Source organism: Hemitrygon akajei, chromosome 5, assembly GCF_048418815.1.
Source record: "Hemitrygon akajei chromosome 5, sHemAka1.3, whole genome shotgun sequence".
Classification (NCBI taxonomy): Eukaryota; Metazoa; Chordata; class Chondrichthyes; order Myliobatiformes; family Dasyatidae; genus Hemitrygon; species Hemitrygon akajei.
The window spans coordinates 113,673,598-113,699,933 of NC_133128.1; the positions used below are offsets into that span (position 1 = coordinate 113,673,598).

Consider the following 26,336-nt stretch of genomic DNA (forward strand, 5'->3'; position numbering starts at 1 on the left):
TAGTCTGTGCTGAACTATTCTTCTGCCCAGTCCCATCAACATGCACCTGGACCATAGCCCTACATTCCTCTCCCAATCATGTACTTATCCAAACTTCTCAAAAAAAGGATCAGCCATGATTGAATGGTAGGGCAGCCTTGATGAGCCAAATGGCCTAATTCTTCTATGTCTAAATGTTGCAAATGATTGTGCATCCACTATTCCTGCATTTTTAGTCTTAAGGTGTAAATTTTGTAAATACTCAACCAAAATTTTGTAAATATGTTACACAGAGTTAGTGCCACAATCTGAAGTCTGAAAGTCAAGGTTGCTTGCTGGATGAGCCATAACTGTATAAGATTCTTATTTTGGTTGTGTTTAAGTCCTAGTGCAGGATTCCGTAAAGGATAGCTTATAGGTTGAGTTGGTGGTAAGGAAGGAAAATGCAATTTTTAGCATTAATTTCAAGAAGACAAGAATATAAAAGCAAGGATGTAATGCTGAGTGCAATGGTCAGACCACATTTGGAGAATTGTGAGCAGTGTGGGCCCTATATCTAAGAAAGGATGTGCTGGAATTAGAGAGGGTCCAGAGGAAGTTTACAAAATGATCTTGGAATGAAAGGATTAACACGTGAGGAGCATTTGATGGCTCTGGAACTCAGAAACCTGATGAAGGGTCTCGGCCCGAAAGGTCAACAGTGCTTCTCCCTATAGATGCTGCCTGACCTGCTGCGTTCCACCAGCATTCTGTGTCTGTTGCAGAAATTTAGCAATGTGTTTACATGGAACTACAATACCCGGAATGCCTCACTACCGGCGCATGTGCCAACTGGCGTATATGCACGCACACGCGCAGTCACCTTGTACTGCCGTTTGTGCCTACGCATGCGTAGTCAGTGGGATTGTTGTCACGGAGACGGGCCATGCGCACCTGAAGGGCCACGCATGCACAGCGCCCCGTGAAGGTTTTGGCGGGAACGCTCGGCGGCTGCGGAGTGGCAAAGGGCTCCGATATGGTATGAGAATGGCTTTGTAATCCGAGCTCCGGCGACCGGGACTAAGCCATCGTAACCCAAATTCGTACCCCCTACACTAATGCTGCTCTCTCAGAGGCAGTCTGTCCATCAGCAATCAACCTAAAGGCACCCATCCGTCCACCACCCACCCTTCATCAGCCAGCGCCCCTCATCTGCTTCTGCTTGGTACTGCGCAAGCACTGCCGGACGGCTGTTATAACGCGCAATCTCCGCACCAATAATAGCCACACCACCACTTTCAAACCCCTCCGTGACACCAATCTCACTGCAATAGCATCCACACCAACATAATCATCCAGCCCCCTCCACCCAAACCACCACTCTTCTCATCAAAGCTCCTCCCCAGCACCAACCACATCCTCCCTAATACCACTACTCACCACCAGCCACATCCTCCCTAATACCACTGCTCCCCACCAACCACATCCTCCCTAATACCACTGCTCCCCACCAGCCACATCCTCCCTAATACCACTGCTCCCCACCAGCCACATCCTCCCTAATACCACTGCTCCCCACCAGCCACATCCTCCCTAATACCACTGCTCCCCACCAACCACATCCTCCCTAATACCTCTGCTCCCCACCAACCACATCCTCCCTAATACCACTGCTCCCCACCAACCACATCCTCCCTAATACCACTGCTCCCCACCAACCACATATCCCAGTACCACTGCTCCCCACCAACCACATCCTCCCTAATACCACTGCTCCCCACCAACCACATCCTCCCTAATACCACTGCTCCCCACCAACCACATCCTCCCTAATACCACTGCTCCCCACCAACCACATCCTCCCTAATACCACTGCTCCCCACCAACCACATCCTCCCTAATACCACTGCTCCCCACCAACCACATTCTCCCTAATACCACTGCTCCCCACCAACCACATTCTCCCTAATACCACTGCTCCCCACCAACCACATCCTCCCAAATACCACTGCTCCCCACCAACCACATCCTCCCAAATACCACTGCTCCCCACCAACCACATCCTCCCAAATACCACTGCTCCCCACCAACCACATCCTCCCAAATACCACTGCTCCCCACCAACCACTTCCTCACTAATACCACTGCTCAACACCAACCACATCCTCCCTAATACCACTGCTCAACACCAACCACATCCTCCCTAATACCACTGCTCCCCACCAACCACATCCTCCCTAATACCACTGCTCCCCACCAACCACATCCTCCCTAATACCACTGCTCCCCACCAACCACATCCTCCCTAATACCACTGCTCCCCACCAACCACATCCTCCCTAATACCAATGCTCCCCACCAACCACATCCTCCCTAATACCACTGCTCCCCACTAACCACATCCTCCCTAATACCACTGCTCCCCACTAACCACATCCTCCCTAATACCACTGCTCCCCACCAGCCACTTCCTAATACCACTGCTCAACACCAGCCACATTCTCCCTAATACCACTGCTCCCCACCAACAACATCCTCCCTAATACCACTGCTCCCCACCAGCCACATCCTCCCTAATACCACTGCTCCCCACCAGCCACATCCTCCCTAATACCACTGCTCCCCACCAGCCACATCCTCCCTAATACCACTGCTCCCCACCAGCCACATCCTCCCTAATACCACTGCTCCCCACCAACCACATCCTCCCTAATACCACTGCTCCCCACCAACCACATCCTCCCTAATACCACTGCTCCCCACCAACCACATATCCCAGTACCACTGCTCCCCACCAACCACATCCTCCCTAATACCACTGCTCCCCACCAACCACATCCTCCCTAATACCACTGCTCCCCACCAACCACATCCTCCCTAATACCACTGCTCCCCACCAACCACATCCTCCCTAATACCACTGCTCCCCACCAACCACATTCTCCCTAATACCACTGCTCCCCACCAACCACATTCTCCCTAATACCACTGCTCCCCACCAACCACATCCTCCCAAATACCACTGCTCCCCACCAACCACATCCTCCCAAATACCACTGCTCCCCACCAACCACATCCTCCCAAGTACCACTGCTCCCCACCAACCACTTCCTCCCTAATACCACTGCTCAACACCAACCACATCCTCCCTAATACCACTGCTCCCCACCAACCACATCCTCCCTAATACCACTGCTCCCCACCAACCACATCCTCCCTAATACCACTGCTCCCCACCAACCACATCCTCCCTAATACCACTGCTCCCCACCAACCACATCCTCCCTAATACCACTGCTCCCCACCAACCACATCCTCCCTAATACCACTGCTCCCCACCAACCACATCCTCCCTAATACCACTGCTCCCCACTAACCACATCCTCCCTAATACCACTGCTCCCCACTAACCACATCCTCCCTAATACCACTGCTCAACACCAGCCACATTCTCCCTAATACCACTGCTCCCCACCAACAACATCCTCCCAAATACCACTGCTCCCCACCAACCACATCCTCCCAAATACCAGTGCTCCCCACCAACCACATCCTCCCAAATACCACTGCTCCCCACCAACCACATCCTCCCAAATACCACTGCTCCCCACCAACCACATTCTCCCTAATACCACTGCTCCCCACCAACCACATCCTCCCTAATACCACTGCTCCCCACCAACCACATCCTCCCTAATACCACTGCTCAACACCAACCACATCCTCCCTAATACCACTGCTCAACACCAACCACATCCTCCCTAATACCAATGCTCCCCACCAACCACATCCTCCCTAATACCACTGCTCCCCACCAACCACATCCTCCCTAATACCACTGCTCCCCACTAACCACATCCTCCCTAATACCACTGCTCAACACCAGCCACATTCTCCCTAATACCACTGCTCCCCACCAACAACATCCTCCCAAATACCACTGCTCCCCACCAACCACATCCTCCCAAATACCAGTGCTCCCCACCAACCACATCCTCCCAAATACCACTGCTCCCCACCAACCACATCCTCCCTAATACCACTGCTCCCCACCAACAACATCCTCCCAAATACCACTGCTCCCCACCAACCACATCCTCCCTAATACCGCTGCTTCCCACCAACAACATCCTCCCTAATACCGCTGCTCAACACCAACCACATTCTCCCTAATACTACTGCTCCCCACCAACCACATTCTCCCTAATACCACTGCTCAACACCAACCACATTCTCCCTAATACCACTGCTCAACACCAACCACATTCTCCCTAATACCACTGCTCAACACCAACCACATTCTCCCTAATACCACTGCTCCCCACTAGCCACATCCTCCCTAATACCACTGCTCAACACCAACCACATTCTCCCTAATACTACTGCTCCCCACCAACCACATTCTCCCTAATACCACTGCTCCCCACCAACCACTTCAGCCCTAATACCACTGCTCAACACCAACCACATCCTCCCTAATACCACTGCTCCCCACCAACCACATCCTCCCTAATACCACTGCTCCCCACCAACCTCATCCTCCCTAATACCACTGCTCCCCACCAGCCACTTCCTCCCTAATACCACTGCTCCCCACCAGCCACATCCTCCCTAATACCACTGCTCCCCACCAGCCACATCCTCCCTAATACCACTGCTCCCCACCAGCCACATCCTCCCTAATACCACTGCTCCCCACCAGCCACATCCTCCCTAATACCACTGCTCCCCACCAGCCACATCCTCCCTAATACCACTGCTCCCCACCAACCTCATCCTCCCTAATACCACTGCTCCCCACCAGCCACATCCTCCCTAATACCACTGCTCCCCACCAGCCACATCCTCCCTAATACCACTGCTCCCCACCAGCCACATCCTCCCTAATACCACTGCTCCCCACCAGCCACATCCTCCCTAATACCACTGCTCCCCACCAGCCACATCCTCCCTAATACCACTGCTCCCCACCAGCCACATCCTCCCTAATACCACTGCTCCCTACCAGCCACATCCTCCCTAATACCACTGCTCCCCACCAGCCACATCCTCCCTAATACCACTGCTCAACACCAACCACATCCTCCCTAATACCACTGCTCAACACCAACCACATCCTCCCTAATACCACTGCTCCCCACCAACCACATCCTCCCTAGTACCACTGCTCCCCACCAACCACATTCTCCCAAATACCACTGCTCCCCACCAACCACATCCTCCCTAATACCACTGCTCCCCACCAACCACATCCTCCCAAATACCACTGCTCCCCACCAGCCACATCCTCCCTAATACCACTGCTCCCCACCAACCACATCCTCCCTAATACCACTGCTCCCCACCAACCACATCCTCCCTAATACCACTGCTCAACACCAACCACATCCTCCCTAATACCACTGCTCCCCACCAACCACATCCTCCCTAATACCACTGCTCCCCACCAACAACATCCTCCCTAATACCACTGCTCCCCACCAACCACATATCCCAGTACCACTGCTCCCCACCAACCACATCCTCCATAATACCACTGCTCTCCACCAGCCACATCCTCCCTAATACCACTGCTCCCCACCAACCACATTCTCCCTAATACCACTGCTCCCCACCAACCACTTCAGCCCTAATACCACTGCTCAACACCAACCACATCCTCCCTAATACCACTGCTCCCCACCAACCACATCCTCCCTAATACCACTGCTCCCCACCAACCTCATCCTCCCTAATACCACTGCTCCCCACCAGCCACTTCCTCCCTAATACCACTGCTCCCCACCAGCCACATCCTCCCTAATACCACTGCTCCCCACCAGCCACATCCTCCCTAATACCACTGCTCCCCACCAGCCACATCCTCCCTAATACCACTGCTCCCCACCAGCCACATCCTCCCTAATACCACTGCTCCCCACTAACCACATCCTCCCTAATACCACTGCTCAACACCAACCACATCCTCCCTAATACCACTGCTCCCCACCAACCACATCCTCCCTAATACCACTGCTCCCCACCAGCCACATCCTCCCTAATACCACTGCTCCCCACCAGCCACATCCTCCCTAATACCACTGCTCCCCACCAGCCACATCCTCCCTAATACCACTGCTCCCCACCAGCCACATCCTCCCTAATACCTCTGCTCCCCACCAACCACATCCTCCCTAATACCACTGCTCCCCACCAACCACATCCTCCCTAATACCACTGCTCCCCACCAGCCACATCCTCCCTAATACCACTGCTCCCCACCAGCCACATCCTCCCTAATACCACTGCTCCCCACCAGCCACATCCTCCCTAATACCACTGCTCCCCACCAGCCACATCCTCCCTAATACCACTGCTCCCCACTAACCACATCCTCCCTAATACCACTGCTCAACACCAACCACATCCTCCCTAATACCACTGCTCCCCACCAACCACATCCTCCCTAATACCACTGCTCCCCACCAGCCACATCCTCCCTAATACCACTGCTCCCCACCAGCCACATCCTCCCTAATACCACTGCTCCCCACCAGCCACATCCTCCCTAATACCACTGCTCCCCACCAGCCACATCCTCCCTAATACCACTGCTCCCCACCAGCCACATCCTCCCTAATACCACTGCTCCCCACCAACCTCATCCTCCCTAATACCACTGCTCCCCACCAGCCACATCCTCCCTAATACCACTGCTCCCCACCAGCCACATCCTCCCTAATACCACTGCTCCCCACCAGCCACATCCTCCCTAATACCACTGCTCCCCACCAGCCACATCCTCCCTAATACCACTGCTCCCTACCAGCCACATCCTCCCTAATACCACTGCTCCCCACCAGCCACATCCTCCCTAATACCACTGCTCAACACCAACCACATCCTCCCCAATACCACTGCTCAACACCAACCACATCCTCCCTAATACCACTGCTCCCCACCAACCACATCCTCCCTAATACCACTGCTCCCCACCAACCACATCCTCCCTAATACCACTGCTCAACACCAACCACATCCTCCCTAATACCACTGCTCCCCACCAACCACATCCTCCCTAATACCACTGCTCCCCACCAACCACATCCTCCCTAATACCACTGCTCCCCACCAACCACATATCCCAGTACCACTGCTCCCCACCAACCACATCCTCCGTAATACCACTGCTCTCCACCAGCCACATCCTCCCTAATACCACTGCTCCCCACCAACCACATTCTCCCTAATACCACTGCTCCCCACCAACCACATCCTCCCTAATACCACTGCTCCCCACCAACCACATCCTCCCTAATACCACTGCTCCCCACCAACCACATTCTCCCTAATACCACTGCTCCCCACCAACCACATTCTCCCTAATACCACTGCTCCCCACCAACCACATCCTCCCTAATACCACTGCTCCCCACCAACCACATCCTCCCTAATACCACTGCTCCCCACCAGCCACATCCTCCCTAATACCACTGCTCCCCACCAGCCACATCCTCCCTAATACCACTGCTCCCCACCAGCCACATCCTCCCTAATACCACTGCTCCCCACCAACCACATCCTCCCTAATACCACTGCTCAACACCAACCACATCCTCCCTAATACCACTGCTCAACACCAACCACATCCTCCCTAATACCACTGCTCCCCACCAGCCACATCCTCCCTAATACCACTGCTCCCCACCAGCCACATCCTCCCTAATTCCACTGCTCCCCACCAGCCACATCCTCCCTAATTCCACTGCTCCCCACCAGCCACATCCTCCCTAATTCCACTGCTCCCCACCAACCACAATCTTCCTAATACCACTGCTCCCCACCAACCACAATCTCCCTAATACCACTGCTCAACACCAACCACAATCTCCCTAATACCACTGCTCCCCACCAGCCACATCCTCCCTAATACCACTGCTCCCCACCAGCCACATCCTCCCTAATACCACTGCTCAACACCAACCACAATCTCCCTAATACCACTGCTCCCCACCAGCCACATCCTCCCTAATACCACTGCTCAACACCAACCACATTCTCCTTTATACCACTGCTCAGAAACGTGTCAACAATATCAGCCCTGGGAAAAAGCTTCTGACTATCCATACGATAAATGCCTCTCATCATCTTATATGCCTCTATCAGGTCACCTCTGATCTTCTGTTGCTCCAAGAAGAAAAGGCTGACTAGCTGTAGCTCTGAGTTTATGCTGCACAACTCAATAAAATCCTTTTAATTTTAAGATGTAATTCTGAGAAGCAGCCTTCTGGAACTCAGTGGGCTTATTTGGGAGGAAACCCTGCATCAGGACACATCAAAATGTTGACAATTCTGGGACTAGACAGAAAAATGGTTTTGCCCAGCCATAAAGGGCCAAAAGGCCCGTTTCTGTGCTGTAATGTTCTATGGTTCAACACTAACCACATCTCCCAATACCACCCCTTCCCGAACACCAACCATGTCCTTCCTAACACCCCTCTTCAATACAAACCACCCCCTCTCCAACATCATCCCTTCCCCAACACTAACCACACCCGTCAAATACCACCCCTCCCATACACCACTAAACTCTCCTCAACACTAACCATACCATTCCCCAAAACCACACATCTTCTCTCAACACCACCCACCTTCTCCACAACACCACCCACCCACAATCCTCCATCACCAACCTCAACCCCACCACCACCCTTACCCAACAGCACCAAACCCTCACCACAGCAACCCATGGCCAGGTTAATCTTTCCCACTGCCAATCCTGCCCACCCAATATAAATCACTCATTTCTCATTCTACCTCAGTAACATGCAACTCTGACTGTCAGTAACCGATCCAGTTTCCATCGTCAAGAACCCCATTCAGCAACCACATCCCACTGCTAGTGTAACCCCACATAATTTCATCCACCCTATTGCTCCCTCCTCCTACACCACTGGCCAAGTGACCCCCACTATAAAACCTAACACAACCCATCCCCCCTACCCATGCCAGCACCTCTATCTCAACCATTGCCAGCACCATGAATCCATACACAGGCTGCAGAATTCTTACCCAACAACAAAATCTGCTGGGAATGGAAAATCCATCTAAAGGAGTCACTAGATTCATGGGGATAGCAGTTGTTGCCTGGCAAATTACTACAAAATAAGGCCTGTTCCCGCTGACACATCCCAACCTGCACATTCAGGCACCTCCCAGTCAGCACCCAGTTGATAGGATTCACCTGCTGCCAGTTCCAGACTTATCACCTGCAGCCTATTTAACCCCAGTTGTCAGCCACAGCCCTTGTTCAATCATTGAACCAGCTGAATTCAACTAATTGCTGTCAGCTTTCAGTCTTCCTACCTAAAATTTACTTGTTGCATTTAGTTTATGTTCTATCTTGTTTTGTAGCCCCTTGTGGCTTGTTAAAATCTTTGTTCACTACTGAATTGGCTCTGCTCCTCCTCCTTTGGGTCAAGCCTCCTCTACATTTCCTGACAACCAAGGGTTTTTTTTGGAACATAAAAGTAATAAAATAAGATTGCTATGACCCAGATGAAGGGTTTGATAACTCTGATTTAATCCTGCTGAAGGGTCTTAGCACAAAATGTTGATTCTTTATTCCACTCCATAGATACTGCCTGACGTGCTGAGTTCCTCCAGCATTTTGTGTGTGTTGCTCTAGATTTACAGCATCTACAGATTCTCTTCTGTTTTTTAATTTGCTATGACTTGCTGTTTCTGTCTTAGCTAGACCGGCTTCATTATAATTTTAAACATTTTGGTTCACAGCATGAGTGTATCTCCATCCATATTGGCCAGGCTGGTGTCCAGATCGGAAATGCTTGTTGGGAATTGTACTGTTTAGAACATGGGATCCAGCCCAATGGATTTATGGCCAGGGATTGGACTTATGGAGCTGCAGACAATTCCTACAACACTTTCTTTACTGACACAGGTGGCGGGAAGCTTGTACCAAGAGCTCTATTCATTGATTTAGAACCCACTGTCATTGGTGAGTGTAATGCAATATTGGTCAATGCCTTATCTTCAAATTCACCCATGTATTGTAGAAATCTTTTTCTTTTTCAATATTTTTATTGATTTCTTACATAAAAGAATACAGAGTACAGTAGGATATATAATATATATCAATTACAATATATTGGAATCATAAATATAGTCTCATTACCCCATATCCATATAAATTAAATTTAAACATAATACTGAGAAAAGATAATTTTATTATACAAAAAAATTTAAACCCACTACCAGAAAAAACAGCTGTTCCGTTTTAAAAAAAGGGAAAAATATCCTTATCATATAGTAAAACATATTATTAGCCACCATCTGTGCTTAATAGCAAATCAAAGATTTTGAAAATAATTCAAAAAAGGTCCCCACAATGTTAAAAATCTTGTCTAGGTTCAGAAATTGAACTGCGAATCTTCTCTAAATTTAAACATGACATAACATCATGTAACCAATGAGTATGAGTAGGCAGAGTGGCATCCTTCCACTTAAGCAACAATGCCCTGCTGGCTATAAGAGAAATAAAGGCCAAAATGTGCAAGTCATGTGTCTCCAAAATAATATAATTTCCTCCAACAATTCCAAATAAGGTAGTCAAAGGATTAGGTTTAAAATTCTCTTTAAAAAGCACCGAAAAAGTTTGGAATACTTCCTTCCAATATTTTTCAAGACTCTGATAAGTCCAAACATATGAATTAGTGAAGCTTCTCCATTATTACATCTATCCCAATAGGGAGATATATCAGAATAAAAACGAGACAGCTTATCTTTAGTCATGTGGGTTCTATGAACCACTTTAAATTGTAGAAGGGAATGACAGGCACATAACAATGAGGTATTAACCAATTAAAAAATTTCATTCCAAGTATCCTCAGAAATTGGAATCTGTAAATCTTGTTCCCACAGATTTTTAATTTTGTTTAAAGGAATATTTCTCATTCCCAACAACATACCATAAATATTAGATATAGATCCATTATGGAAGGGTTTCAAATTAAAAATTGTATCAAGTAAATTCTTATCTGGACTTTTAGGAAATGTATGTACTTGAGAATGCAAAAAGTCTCTAATTTGTAAATATCGTAAAAAGTGGGTTTTGGGTAGGCTTTCCTTAGCTGACAGTTGTTCAAATGAAGAGAGATTATCTCCAACAAACAAATCCTGAAAACATTTAATACCCAATCTATTCCACTCTTTAAAAACTACATCAGTCATAGAAGGTTTAAAAAAAGTTAGAAAAAATGGGACTGGAAAGTGAAAAACTCAAAAAAACAAAATATTTTCTAAATTATACCCAAATCCTCAAAGTGTGTTTAACTACAAAATTATCAGTTAAATTACTTAAAGATAAAGGAATTGAGGATCCGAGAAGAGAAATGATAGAAAATTTATTAACAGAATTAGCTTCTAAAGAAACCCAGACCGGACAGTCCTCGATTAATATAATATAACCAAAACGTAAGATTCAGTATCTTGACTGCCCAGTAATAAAACCTAAAATTGGGTAAGGCTGAACCTCCATTCCTTTTTGGCTTTTTGAAGATGAACTTTACTTAATCGAGAAATTTTATTTTTCCATTTATAAAAAGATATAATAGAATCCAGAGAATCAAAAAAGGATTTAGGAATAAAAACAGGTACGGCCTGAAATAAATATAAAAATTTAGGCAAAATAATCATTTTAATAGAAATAATTCGGCCAATCTATGATAAAGAGAGGGGTGACCAATTTGATAGTGCCTTCTTAACATAATTCAGAATTGTAAAAGAATTTTCTTTAGAAAGGAATTTGTAATTCCTAGTAATTGTTACGCCCAAATAAGTAAATTGATTTCTTACAATTTTAAAAGGAAGGTTAGTATTAACTAATACCAAATTATTCAAAGTAAAAAGTTCACTCTTATGAAAGTTAAGTTTATATCCTGAAAACTGACTAAAGCAGGAGAGTAAAGAAAGTACAGAAGGTAAAGAAGACTCCAGATTAGAAATGTAGAGCAAACGGTCATCAGCATAACACGAAACTTTGCGGGTAATACCCCTCCTTAAAATACCAGTGATATCATTAGATTCCCAGAAACCAGTAGCTAAAGGTTCCAAGACCAAATCAACAAGCAAAGGACTCAAAGGACAACTTTGTCTAGTTCCACGTTGAAGTTTAAAAGGTTTAGAACTCCGAGAGTTAGTAAGAATCTGAGCGGAGGGAGATAGATAAGGTAATTTAATCAATTGAATAAAATTGGGCCCAAAGTTAAATTTTTCTAAAGTTTTAAATGAATAATTACATTCAATCTGATCAAAGGCTTTCTCAGAATCTAAGGATATCACACATACCGATATCTCTTTAGAAGGAGAATAAATAACATTCAATAAATGACAAATATTAAAGTGTGAGTATCAATTTTTGGTAAATCCAGTCTGATCATCAGAAATAGTAGATGGCAAAATATTTTCAATCCTATGAGCCAAAAGTCTAGATAAAATTTTAGTATCAACATTAGGTAAGGAAATTGGTCTATAAGAAGGACATTCAGTTGGATTCTTATTCTTTTTAAGAATAAGCCAAATAGAGGCTTCATAAAAAGATTGTGGCAACCTACCTAATTTAAAAGAGTCTGCATGGATTGTATATAAGTGAGATATAAGCAAAGAGGAAAAAGCCTTATAAAACTCTCCAGAAGATCCATCAGGACCTGGGACCTTCTCCGAGTGCAAAGAGTGAAAAACCTCGGCAATTTCCTCATAAGAAATGTGTTGATCCAGCAATTTTCGATTATCGTCAGAAAGTGTAGGAATGTTTAATCGATCTAAGAAATTATTCATTACAGTTTTATCTTTAGGAGGATCAGGACTATAAAGTTTAGAATAGAATTCTTTAAAAGTATCATTTATTTCTAAATGATCAGATGTTTTATCACAATTAGCTTTACAAATTTCTTTAATTTGGCGTTTAACAATAAAGGTCTTTAATTGGTTAGTCAATAGTTCATCCATTTTATCTCCATGAACATGAAACTGACTTTTATCTTTTAAAAGTTGAGTTTCAATTGGATAAGTTAAAAGCAGATGATATTTAGTTTTAATTTCAACACATCTTTTATATAAAACAGGATCTGGAGCCAAAGCATATTTTTGGTCTAATTGTTTCAACTGATTGGCTAATTCAATTCTCTCCTTATTAGCTTTTTTCTTAACACTTGCACTAAAAGAAATAATTTGTCTTCTAATATAAGCCTTAAAAGCATCCCATAAAATAAGACTAGAAGTCTCTCCTAGTGTATTCTCTTAAAAAAAAAAAGAGTAATTTGTCTCTGCAAAAATCTAAACAGCAAAAAGAACTTTGAATAATGGGAATACTGCTTACAAGCAGCAGGAAGTCATAGTCTGGAAGAGGTGGATGCAGGTTTAATTGCAACTTTTAAGAGAAATTTGTGTAAGTACCCAGATATTATTCCCTATAGTGTAGCAGAATGAGGGGAGATTTGATACAGGTATACACAATTATGAGGGGTATAGATAGGGTAGGTGCAAGCAAGCTTTTTCCATTGAGATTAGGTGAGACTACAACTAGAGGTCATGGGTTCAGGGTGAAAGGAGAAATGTTTAAAGGGATCATAAGGGGGAACTTATTCACTCAGAGGGTGGTGAGAGCATGGAACAAGCTGCCAGTGGAAGTGGTGGATGCAGATTTGATCTCAATATTTAAGAGAGTTTGGATAGGTACATGGATGGGGAGGGGGTGATTTGGTGGGCTATGATCCAGGTTCAGATTGATGGGACTAAGCAGATTAATAGTTTGGCACTTCCTAGATGGGCTATAAGGCTGAACTACAGTGTCTGAGCTGTAGTATTCTATGTTATATGTGTTGTCCATTTGATTAGTTCTTGCTTTGACCAAATGGAGACTAGCACTACTTTCTGATCATGGCTACTTCCCCTTATCATCATTTCTGAAAACTTATTATTCCTCATTCCAGATGAGGTCCGTACTGGTACCTATCGACAGCTCTTCCATCCTGAGCAACTCATCACTGGCAAGGAAGATGCTGCCAACAATTATGCTCGTGGGCACTACAGCATTGGCAGAGAGATAATTGATCTAGCTCTGGATAGAATACGCAAACTGGTGAGAGTCTTCTTAATGGAATGTAGAAATCCAAATATCTGCATAAGGTCTCAGCAAATTAAGTACCTGTACTGTAAAATTTTGATAATGTGGCACCCTCAAATTTTGCTGAAGCTGGACTGGCAGATTTTCCAGACCATTGGATGCATCATTACCCCCAGAGCACCTTTATATGTTACACAGTAGTATAATAAGCTTTCCAGTAAAATGTTGAGGTTGAAGGAGAAAGCTTCTTCACATAAAGTCATAGACATATACAGCATGGAAATACACCCTACAGCCCAAGTTGTCCATGATGACTGTTACGCAGCAACTGTTAGCCATGTGACCACAGTTGGCCTGTAACCCCCAATCTTCTTCTATCAATGTACTTATTTAGACAGTTTTAAAATGCTGCTAATGTGTCATCTCAAGCACTATATTTTTGAGATACAGCGTGGAACAGGTTCTTCCAGACTATCCAGCTGCGCTCCCAGCACCCCCACAATTTTACCCTTGCTTAATCACGGGACAGTTTACAAATACCAATGAACCTACCAACTGGTACATCTGTGGACTGTGGGAGGAAACCAGAGCACCTGGAGGAAACCCATGTGGTCATGGGGAGAACATACAAGTTCCTTAAAGACAGCAGTGGGAATTGAACCCGGGACACTGGTACTGTAGAGCCTGTGTTAACTACTATGGCTTTCTGGCAGCTCATTCCAAATATATACCACCCTTTGAGTGAAGAAATTTCCCTAATATCCCTTATAACTCTCACACCTCTAATCTTAAACCAATGCTGTCTTGCTTTTAGCACCCACCTCCCTCCCCTAGTAAAAGACCATGTACTTTCTATGTCTTTGCATAATCTTGTATACCTCTCACAAGCCACACCTCAATCTCCCAAATCCCAGGGAATAAAGTCCTAGTCTAAGCAACCTCCTCGTAACTGAGACACCCAAGTGCAAGAAACACTGGGTCAATCTTCTCTGCATGTAACGCATTTAATAAGTGCACTACTGGGGGAACAATGCAAATGCTGGTGGTACTCCATGCAAATAATATGTGAACTGAGGTCACTCCTGCTTTCCATTAGTGAACATAGAAGATTCTATGCTGCTATTATGACACCATAAGACACAGGAGCAGAATTTGGCTATTTGGCCCATCAAGTCTGCTCCGCCATTACATCATGGATGATTTATTTTTCTTATCAAACCCACTCTGCCTTCTCCCTATAACCTTTGACAACTTTACTAATCAAGAACCTATCAACCCCTAATTTAAATATACCCAATGAATTGACCCCCAGAGGTTTGTGGCAATAAATTCCACAGATTCACCACCTTTTGGCCAAAGGGGTGTCCTTTTATTCTGAGATTTTGCCCCCTGGACCTAAACTCCCCAGTATAAGAAACATCCTCTCCAAGTCCACTCTATCTAGGCCTTCCAATATTTGATAGATTTCAATGAGACCCCCCACCCCCCACATTCTTCCAAACTCCAGCGAGTACTGGTTGAGAGCCATCAAATACTCTTCATACATTAGCTCTTTTATTCCCAGAATCATTCTCATGAACCTCATCTGGTCCCTCTTCAATGCTAGCACATCCTTTCCCAGAAAAAGGGCTCAAAACTGCTCATAATACTCCAAGAACAGTCTGGCCAATGCTTTATAAAACCTCAACAGAAGAAGACCAAGGAGTTCCCCTATCCTATTTATTCTTCAGTTAATTCACTCCATTGTGTGGGAGTTTAATATACACAAAATTATCTGCCCACATTTTCCAACATTACAACTGTGTTCAAAAATACATGACTATAAAATGCTTTGGGATATCTGGGGCCTTGAAAAGCATGGTTTAATGTAAATTCTTCCTTTCCAAAGTGACAAGAATGTTATGAAAGAGTCATAGAACACTACAGCACAGAAACAGGCTCTTTGGCCTATCTAGTCTGTGCTGAACTATTAATCTGCCTAGTCCCATCAACCTGCACCTGGACTGTAGCCCTCCATTTGCCTCCTATCCATGTACCTATCCAAATTTCTCTTAAATATTGAAATTATTTACGGTAATTATCCAACACTTCCACTGGCAGCTCATTCCACACTCTCACCACCCTCTGAGTGAAGAAATTCCCCCTCATGTTTCCCTTAAACATTTCACCTTCCACCCTTAACCCATGACCTCTAGTTCCAGTCTGACCCATCCTCAGTGGAAAAATTGTTTGCATTTACCCTATCTCTACCCCTCATAGTTTTGTATACCTCTGAAATCTACCCTTATTCTCCTACGCTCTAAGGAATAAAGTCCTAACTTATTCAGCCTTTTCCAATAAGTCAGGTCCTCAAGTTCTGATAACATCCTTGCAAGTTTTTTCCATACTCTTTCAATCTTATTGAGATCTTTCCTGTAGGTGGTGACTAAAACTGCACATAGTACTCTAAATTAGAACTTAACAACATCTTATATAACTTAAACATTACATCTTTACTCCTGTTCTCAGTACTTTGATTTATGAAGGCTAGTATGCCTATATCTCTCTTCACAACCCTATCTACCTGTGCCATTTTCAAGGAATTATGGATCTGTATTCCCAGATCCCTTTGTTCTACTGTATTCCTCACTTCTGTCACTCACATGCAAGTGCTACACTGGTTTGCCCTCCTAAAGTGCAACACCTCACACTTGTCTGCATTAAATTCCATCTGCTATTTTTCAACCCGTTTTACCAGCTGGACCTGATCTTGCTGCAAGCTTTGATAGTCTTCCTTGCTGTCCACTACACCCCCAATCTTAGTGTCATCTGCAGATTTACAGATAAGAGAAAATCTGTAGATGCTGGAAACCGCAACTCTTGTTTTATTCCCTCCTAGTTCAGTCCCTTCCTACCTACATCCGTGACACTTCACACACTGTTGATCTTTTCAATGATTTCAAGTTCCCTGGCACCCATTTTCACTATGGATGTCCAGTCCCTATACACCTCCATCCCTGCCCAGGAAGGCCTCAAAGCTCTCCATTTCTTTCTGGACGCCAGACGCAACTAGTTCCCCTCCACCACCACTCTCTTCCATCTAGCAGGACTTGTTCTCACTCTTAATAATTTCTCCTTTGGCTCCTCCCACTTCCTTCAAAAAAAATGTCTAGCCATGGGCACTCACATGGGTCCCAGCTATGCCTGTCTTTTTGTCAACTACGTGGAACAGTCTATGTTCCAAGCCCACACTGGTGTCACTCCCTTACTTATCCTACACTACATTGATAACTATATTGAATTGAATTGACTTTTATTACTTACATCCTTCATATACATGGAGTAAAAATCCTTACGTTATGTCTCCGTCTAAATGTGCAATTTAGAGTAATTTATAATAAATAGTATTAACAACAGAGTGGTCAATATAACATAGAAATACAGTTGTGTCAGCATGAGTTAAGCAGTCTGATGGCCTGGTGGAAGAAGCTGTCCTGGAGCCTGTTGGTCTTGGCTTTTATGTTGTGGTTCCATTTCCCGGATGGTAGCTGCTGGAAAAGTTTGTGGTTGGGGTGACTCGGGTCCCCAATGAGTCTTCGGGCCCTTTTTACACACCTGTCTTTGTAAGTGTCCTGATTAGTGGGAAGTTCACATCTACAGATGTGCTGGGCTATCCGCACCACTCTAGTCTTGCGATTGAGGGAGTACAGTTCCCATAGCAGGCAGTGCTGCAGCCAGTCAGGATTCTCTCAATTGTGCTGCTATAGAAAGATCTAAGGATTTGGGGGCCCGTACCAATCTTATTCAACTGTCTGAGGTGAAAGAGGTGCTGTTGTGCCTTTTTCACTACATAGCTGGTGTGTATAGACCACATGAGATCCTCGGTGATGTTTATGCCAAGGAACTTAAAGCTGTTCACCCCCTCAACCCCTGATCCATTGATGTCAATAGGGGTGAGCCCGTCTCCATTCCTCCTGTAGTCCACAACCAGCTCCTTTGTTTTTGCGACATTGAGGGAGAGGTTGTTTTCTTGACACCACTGTGTCAGGGTGATGACTTTTTCTCTGTAGGCTGCCTCATTATTATTTGAAATTAGGCCAATCAGTGTAGTATCATCAGCAAATTTAATTAGCAGATTGGAGCTGTGGGTGGCAACACAGCCATAGGTATACAGAGAGTAAAAGAGGGGGCTTAGTACACAGCCCTGAGGGACACCTATGTTGAGGGGCAGAGGTGAGGGATGCCACTCTTACCAATCTGCTAATTAAATTTGCTGATGATACTACACTGATTGGCCTAATCTCAAATAATAATGAGGCAGCCTACAGAGAAAAAGTTATCACCCTGACACAGTGGCGTCAAGAAAACAACCTCTCCCTTACTACCATTCAGCACCATTGAGCTCTTCCAGGCGAGGTGACACTTCGCCTGTGAGTCTGTTGGGGTTGTATACTGTGTCCAGTGCTCCCGGTGTGGCCTCCTGTATATTGGCGAGACCTGATGTAAATTGGGAGACCACTTCACCGAGCACTTATGCTCTGTCTGCCAGAAGTAGCTTGTGAGAAGAACCATCCCCCAGTGGCCACCCATTTTAATTCCACTTCCCATCCCCATATGTCCATTCATGGCCTCCTGTACTGTCGAGATGCCACACTTAGGTTGGAGGAACAACACCTTATATTTTGTTTGGGTAGCCTCCAACCTGATGGCATGAACATCGATTTCTCAAGCTTCTAGCAATGCCCCCCTTTCACCATTCCCCATCCCATTTTCCCTCTCTCACATTATCTCCTTGCCTGCCCATCACCTCCCTCTGGTGCTCCTACCCCTCCCACCCCACTTTTCTTTCTTCCATGGCCATCTGCCTTTTCCTATTAGATTTCCACCTTCTACAGTCCTGTATCTCTTTCGCCAATCAACTTCCCAGCTCTTTATTTCATCCCTCCCCCTCCTGGTTTCACCTATCACCACCTATCACCTTGTGTTTCTCGCTCCCCTCCCACCTTTTAGATCTACTTCTCATCTTTTTTTCTCCAGTACTGCCAAAGAGTGTCAGCCCAAAACATCGACTATACTCTTTCCCACAGATGCTGCCTCGCCTGCTGAGTTCCTCCAGTATTTTGAGAGCCTTGCAGATTTGCAGATCCAGTTTACCACATTATCATCCAGATCATGTTACAGATGACAAACAGCAACGGACTCAATACTAATGTCCACAACACACCACTAGTCACAGGCCTCTGGTTAGAGAGGCAACCATTTACTGCCACTGTCTGGCTTTTCCCATGACGCCAATGTCTAATCCAATTTACTACCTTATCCTCAAGGCCAAGCGACTGAACCTTCTTGAATAACTTCCCATGCAAGACCTTATCAAAGGCCTCGCTAAGGTCCATGTAGACAACATCTACTACCTTGCTGTCATCAACTTTCCTGATAATTTTCTTGAAAAACTAAGATTGATTAGACACATCATAGCCAAGTTGATTTTCTCTAATCAGTCCCTGTCTATCCAAATACTTATATATTCAGTCCCTTAGAATGTCTTATGATAACTTGCCCACTATTGTTGTCAAACTCACTGGCCTATAATATCCTGGCATATTCTTAGAACCTTTCCTAAACAATAAGATAAAATTAACTTTCTTGCAATCCTCCAGCACCTCACCCATGGCATAGGATGTTTTAAATATCTTCGCTAGGGCACTTTCAGTTTCTGCACCAGTACTGCCACAGGGTCCAAAGGAATACCTTTTAAGGCCCTGGGTATTTATCCACTTTAATTTGCCTCAAGGCAGCAAACACCTCTTCCTCTGAAGTCTTTATAGGGTCCATGACCTTGCTGCTGAATTTTCTTACATCTATAGATTGTGTCCATCTCCCAAGTAAATACAGATGCAAAGAATCTATTTAAGATATGGTCTAGGCCATTGTTTCCCACACCATCGACATTATTAACTGTAGTGATCTCCCATCCACTACCACCAAACTTATCGTTCCCTCACCCCGCACCTCCCGTTTCTACCTCCTACTCAAGATCGACAAACCTCCCTGTCCAGACAGGCCCATTGTTTCTGCCCCACTGAACTCGTTTCTGCATACTTTGACTCAGTTTTATCCCCCCTGATTCAGTCCCTTCCTACCTACATCCCTGGCACTTCACACAGCTGATCTCTTCATTGACTTCAAGTTCCCTGTCCCTGAGCATCTTATTTTCATTATGGATGCCCAGTCCCTGAAAACCTCCATCCCCCACCAGGAGGGCCTCAAAGCTCTCCGTTTCTTTCTGGACACCAGTCCCAACCAGCTCCCTTCCACCACCTTCCTCTGTCTGGTGGAGCGTCCTCACGCTTAATAATTTCTCATTTTACTCCTCCCACTTTCAACAAAAGGAAGTGCAATGGGTACTTGCATGGATCCCAGTTATGACTCCCTTTTTGTCGATTACGTGGAACAGTCCATGTTCCAATCTAACACTAATGTCAATTCCCAACTTTTCCTACCTACCTCGACAACTGCATTGCTGCTGCTTCCTGAACCCATGCGGAGTTCGTCGACTTCCTCAATTTTACCTCCAGCTTCCACCCTGCCCTCAAATTTACCTGGTTCATTTCCAACACCTTCCTCCCCTTTCTTGATCTCTCCGTCTCTTTCTCTGGAGACAGCTTATCTACTGATGTCAATTATAAACCCGCTGACTCTCACAGCTACTTGGAGTATACCACGTCCCACCCTGTAACTTCTAAAAATGTCATCCCACTTCTCTCAATTCCTCCCTATCCACCACATCTGCTCTCAGGATCAGGCTTTTCATTCCAGAACGAAGGAGATATCGTCCTTCTTCAAAGAAAGGGACTTCCCTCCCTCCACCATCAGTGCTACCCTCAATCACATCTCTTGCATTTTACTCACGTCTGCCCACACCCCATTCTCCCGCCACCCCACCAGGGACAGGGTTCCTCTTGTTCTCACCTATCACCCCACCAGCCTCCATGTCCAGCACATAATTCTCTGTAACTTCCGCCATCTCAATGGGATCCCACCAGCAAGCACATCTTCCCCTTCCTCCCACTTTCTGCTTTCTGCAGATAAGGCTCCCTTGTCCATTCGTCCCTCCCCATCGATCTCCCTCCCAGAACTTACCTTGGCAAGCGGAACAAGTGCTACACCTGCATGCACACCTCTTCCCTCACTACCATTTATGGCCCCATAGTGTCCTTCCAGGTGAGGCGACACTTCACCTTTGAGCCTGTGGGTGTCATCTACTTCATCTGGTGCTCCAGGTGTGCCCCCTTGGGAGTCTCGACATAGATTGGGAGACCGTTTGCTGAGCACCTATGCTCCGTCCACCAGAAAAAGCAGGATCTCCCAGTGACCACCCATTTTAATTCCACTTCCCGTTCCCATTCTGACATTTCAGTCCATGGCCTCCTCTGTTGTCGCAATGAGGATCCACAACTTGTATTCTTTCTGGGTAGTCTCCAACCTGATGGTATGAACATTGATTTCTCGAACTTCTGGTAAAGCAGCCCTCCCCCCCAACACCATTCCCCATTCCCATTTCCGTTTTTTGCCTTATTTCCTTACCTGCCTTTCACCTCCCTCTGGTGTTCCTCCCCCTTTCCTTTCTTCCATGGCCTTCTGTCCTCCCCTATCAGATTCCCCCTTCTTCAGTTCTGTATCTTTTTCACCAATCAACTTCCCAGCTCTTTACTTCATCCCTCCCCCACAACCGGTTTTACCTATCACATTGTGTTTCTTCCTCCCCTCCCACCACCTTCTAACTCTGACTTCTCAGAATTTTTCCTCCAGTCCTGATGAAAGGTCTCAGCCTGAAATATCAACTGTACTCTTTTCTATAGATGCTGCTTGGCCTGCTGAGTTCCTCCAGCATTTTGTGTTTGTTGCTAGGATTTCCAGCATCTGCAGATTTTCTCTTGTTTAAGATCTCCCCCATCTCTTTTGCTCCATGCATAGATAACCAACCTGAGGGCCAATTTTCTAGAGGGCCAATTTTGTCCCCTGCTATCTTTTTGCTCTTTAATATATCTGTAGAACTCCTTGGGATTTTCCTTCCCTTGTCTGATAAGGAACCTCATGTCTTCTAGCCCTCCTGAGTTCCTTAAGTTTTCTCTTGCATTTCTTATATTCCTCAAATACCTCATTTGCTCCTTCCTGCCTATAGCTGCTATGCACCTCCTTCTTTTTCTTAACCAGGGCCTCAATATCCCTTGAAAACTAAGGTTCCCTAAACCTGTTATTGTTGCCTTTTATGCTGACAGGAACTTATGGACTCTACTCTCAAAATTTCACTTTTGAATGCTTCCCACTCACCAAGTACATATTTGGTAGAATGCAACCTGTCCCAATCCACATTTGCTAGATCCTTTCTGATACCTTCAAATTTTGCCTTTCTCCAAATTAGAATCTCAACCTGAGGACCAGAGCTATCTTTTTCCATAGTTTCTTTGAAATTAATGGCATTTTGATCAATAAATTCAAGGTGTTCCCTTTGACGAATTTCTGTCACCTGCTCTGTCTCACTGCCTAACAGGAGAACTAATATCACTCTCTCTCCAGTTGGGGCCTCTATGTGCTGATTAAGGAAACTTCCTTGAACAGATTTGACAAACTCTGTCTAACCCATTCCTGATGAAGGGTCTCGGCCCTAAACGTTGGCTACTCTTTTCTCACAGATGCTGCCTGACCTGCTGAGTTCTTCCAGCGTTGTGTATGTATTTTTTGATCCACAGCATCTGCAGTTGTATTTTTGTGTTCTGTCCCATCTAGCCCTTTGGGAGTCCCAGTGAATATGTGGAAAGTTAAAATCACCAATTATCACAACCTCATGTTTCTTGCAACAGTCTGCAATCTTTCTACAAATTTGCTCCTCTGAGTCCCGATGACTTTTGGGTGATATGTAATATAATCCCACAACTGTGATCATAGCTTTCTTATTCCTCTGTTTTACCCATAAAGCCTTACTAGATGAGCTCTCCAGTCTGCCCTGAGTACAGCCAAGACATTTTTCCTGACTAGGAATGTCACCACTCTCCTTTAATTTCTCTTGCTCTATCACATCTGAAACAACAAAACCCTGAAACATTGGGCTGCCAGTCCTGCCCTTCCTGAAACTAAGACTACAATGTCATAATTTCATGTTCTGATCCATGCCCTAATGTCATCTACTTTTCCTCCAATACTCCTTGCACTGAAATATACACAACCTAGAACATTAGTCCTGCCATACTCAATCTTTTGATTCCTGACTTGGTATGTAGGTTTAACAAAATCATTCTTCACAATCACTGCACTATCTGCTCTGGTGCACTGGTTCCCAACACCCGCAACTAGGCTAGATACCTCCGTGCAGCACTAGCAAACCTTCCTGCAATGATATTAGTTCCCATCCAGTTCAGGAGCAAACTGTCCCACTTGTACAGTTCACATCTTCCCTGCAAGAGAATCCAACAATCCAAAAATCTGAAGCCATCCCTCCTGCACCATCTCCTCAGCCAAGTTGTAAATCTGTTTGATTGTACTTCTGGCCTCACTAGCACCTGGCATGGGTAGCAATCCCAAGATCACAATCTTAGAGGTCCTGTCCTTTAACTTAGTGCCAAACTCCCTGAACTCACCTTGCAGGACCTCATCTTCCTTTCTACCCATGTCATTGGTACTGACCTGGACTACAACCTCTGACTGCTCACCCTCCCACTTAAGAATGCTGTGGACTCAATCCGAGATGTCCCATACCCTGGCATCCAGAAGGGAGCACACCATTTGGGAATCTTGTCCTTGTCCACAGAACCTGTCTGTTCCCCTAACCACTGAATCCCTTATCACTACAGCTCGTCTTTTCTCCCCTCCCCCCATCCAATCCCCAGAGCCAGGTGCAGTGCCAGTGACCTGACCGCTGTGCTTTCCTCTGCTAGGTCATTCCCCCAATACTATCTAAAGCAGTATACGCATTGTTGAGGAGAACTGTCACAGGGGCACTCTACAGTGGTTGCCTATCCCCTTTCCCCCTCCTGATAGTCACTCAATTACCTGTGCCTTGCACGTTGGATGTAACTACCTTTCTGTTTGTCATGCTGATCAACCCCTCAGCCTCCCGAATGATCTGGAGTTTATCCAGCTCCAGTTCCAATTCCTTAACATGGTCAAAAAGAAGCTGCAGCTAGACTCATTTCTTGTGGGTATAGTTGTCAGGGACAGTGGAGGACTCTCTGTCATTGCAAGAAGAGCATTCCACTATCCTGTCTAGCATCCCCACTGCCCTAACTGGGAAATAAGCAAAAACAAAACAAAACAAAGAAAATCTTAACAAAAAAATTCAACCTGCAGTATTTGTCTTTCCTTACCAAGACCTTTATCAGCCAAAACATAAACTTCCCAATCTTACATTGGCCCACTCACACAATGGTCACACTCACAATGGCTGCTCCACTAAAATCTAACTTTTTTTTATTGGCCTTTGTCAAGTGCCTAATTATGCACAATCCAATGTCTCCTCGGGAACTCTGGCTCCAATTATGTTTCGACTGCCCCTGCTTGCTTCTTTTGAAATCTCTCTCTTGCTATTCATTCCAACATCTCCCCGAGAACTGTGGCACAGGAATTGTATTTGAGACTAGATTGTATCTGGATTCAAGAGTTCTAACCCAACAGTACGGTAGGAATATCCTAAGTTTTCATGGTCACCTAGATCACATTTCTTCCTCATTCTGATGTTTGTTCTGAACAACAACTGAACCCCTTGACCATGTCTGCATGCTTTTATGCATTCAGTTTTTGTCACATGATTGGCTAATTAGATATTTGCACTAACAAGCAGGTGTAGCTGATAAAGTGGCCACAGTGTACACATTTGGGTCTAGATTGTTTTCAAACTCAGGCAAAACAACAGCACAGTGGGAATATCTTTGCTAGGTATGCATCTGTTCAAGAGTGCAGCTCACTACACCTTCCCAAGGACAGATTGGTCTAGGCAATAATTGTTGACGTTGCCAACTGTACCCAGATCCTCAAAATGAGTGGAAAAATATAAACCAGATTTTTTTAATGTTTCATTGATCATTTAGAAATGTTTTAAAAATTTAAGCAAGAATTTTTTGATTTCAAATAAGTGACTAAGTATATAAATCTAGATTCTGTCCTATTTAATGTAGGCTGACGAATGCACGGGACTTCAGGGTTTTCTGGTGTTCCACAGCTTTGGTGGAGGAACTGGCTCTGGGTTCACTTCTCTATTGATGCAGTGCCTTTCTGTTGACTATGGCAAGAAGACGAAGTTTGAATTTACTATTTACCCAGCTCCCCAGATATCAACAGCTGTGGTCGAGCCCTACAACTCCATCCTCACCACCCATACCACCCTAGAACACTCAGACTGTTGCTTCATAGCAGACAATGAAGCTTTGTATGATATCTGCCGCAGGAACCTGGACATTGAGCGTCCGACCTACACCAACTTGAACCGGCTGCTCGCTCAGGTCGTCTCCTGTATTACATGCTCCCTTCGCTTTGAGGGTGCACAGAATGTTGATCTGGTAGAGTTCCAGACCAACTTGGTTCCATATCCTCGCATCCATTTCCCATTGGTTGCTTATGCACCAGTTGTCTCAGCTGAAAAGGCTTTCCATGAGCAGTTGTCTGTGGCTCAGCTCACCAATGCCTGCTTTGAGCCAGCAAACCAGATGGTTAAATGTGATCCTCGTCATGGGAAGTACATGTCTTGCTGTCTCTTATATCGAGGTGATGTGGTGCCGAAAGACGTTAATGCATCTATTGCTAGCATCAAGACCAAACGCTCCATTAGATTTGTTGACTGGTGCCCCACTGGCTTCAAAGTTGGCATCAACTACCAGCCTCCCACTGTGGTCCCTGGTGGGGATCTGGCCAAGGTGCTTCGTGCAGTCTGTATGCTGAGCAACACCACCGCCATTGCAGAAGCCTGGGCTCGTCTCAATTACAAGTTTGACCTGATGTATGCCAAGCGTGCCTTTGTGCATTGGTATGTGGGGGAGGGGATGGAGGAGGGGGAGTTCTCTGAGGCTCGGGAGGATTTAGCGGCTTTGGAGAAAGATTATGAAGAAGTAGGCAAGGACAGTTCCGAACTTGATGCTGATGAGTATTAGAAATGCTGATACCTTCTCCCAGTAAAGAAGTAAGCATATGTTAATAAAATAATTAGGTTTACTTGTTTGTCTGACTTTCCATCATGGATCATAATTACTCAGGAATCATCTTGTTTTGTTACAATTTAAAATGGTGT

At 45.5% G+C, this 26,336-nt stretch overlaps 1 protein-coding gene across 1 annotated transcript; it reads left to right on the forward strand.

The window, feature by feature from the left end:
* Window positions 1–882: 882 nt before the first annotated feature.
* LOC140727341 (tubulin alpha-1C chain-like) lies at window positions 883–26,336 on the forward strand. The gene is made up of 4 exons (XM_073044612.1): window positions 883–997; window positions 9,733–9,955; window positions 13,947–14,095; window positions 25,231–26,336. The coding sequence occupies exons 1-4, from the start codon at window positions 995–997 to the stop codon at window positions 26,197–26,199; spliced, it is 1,344 nt and encodes a 447-aa protein (XP_072900713.1). The 5' UTR covers window positions 883–994; the 3' UTR covers window positions 26,200–26,336.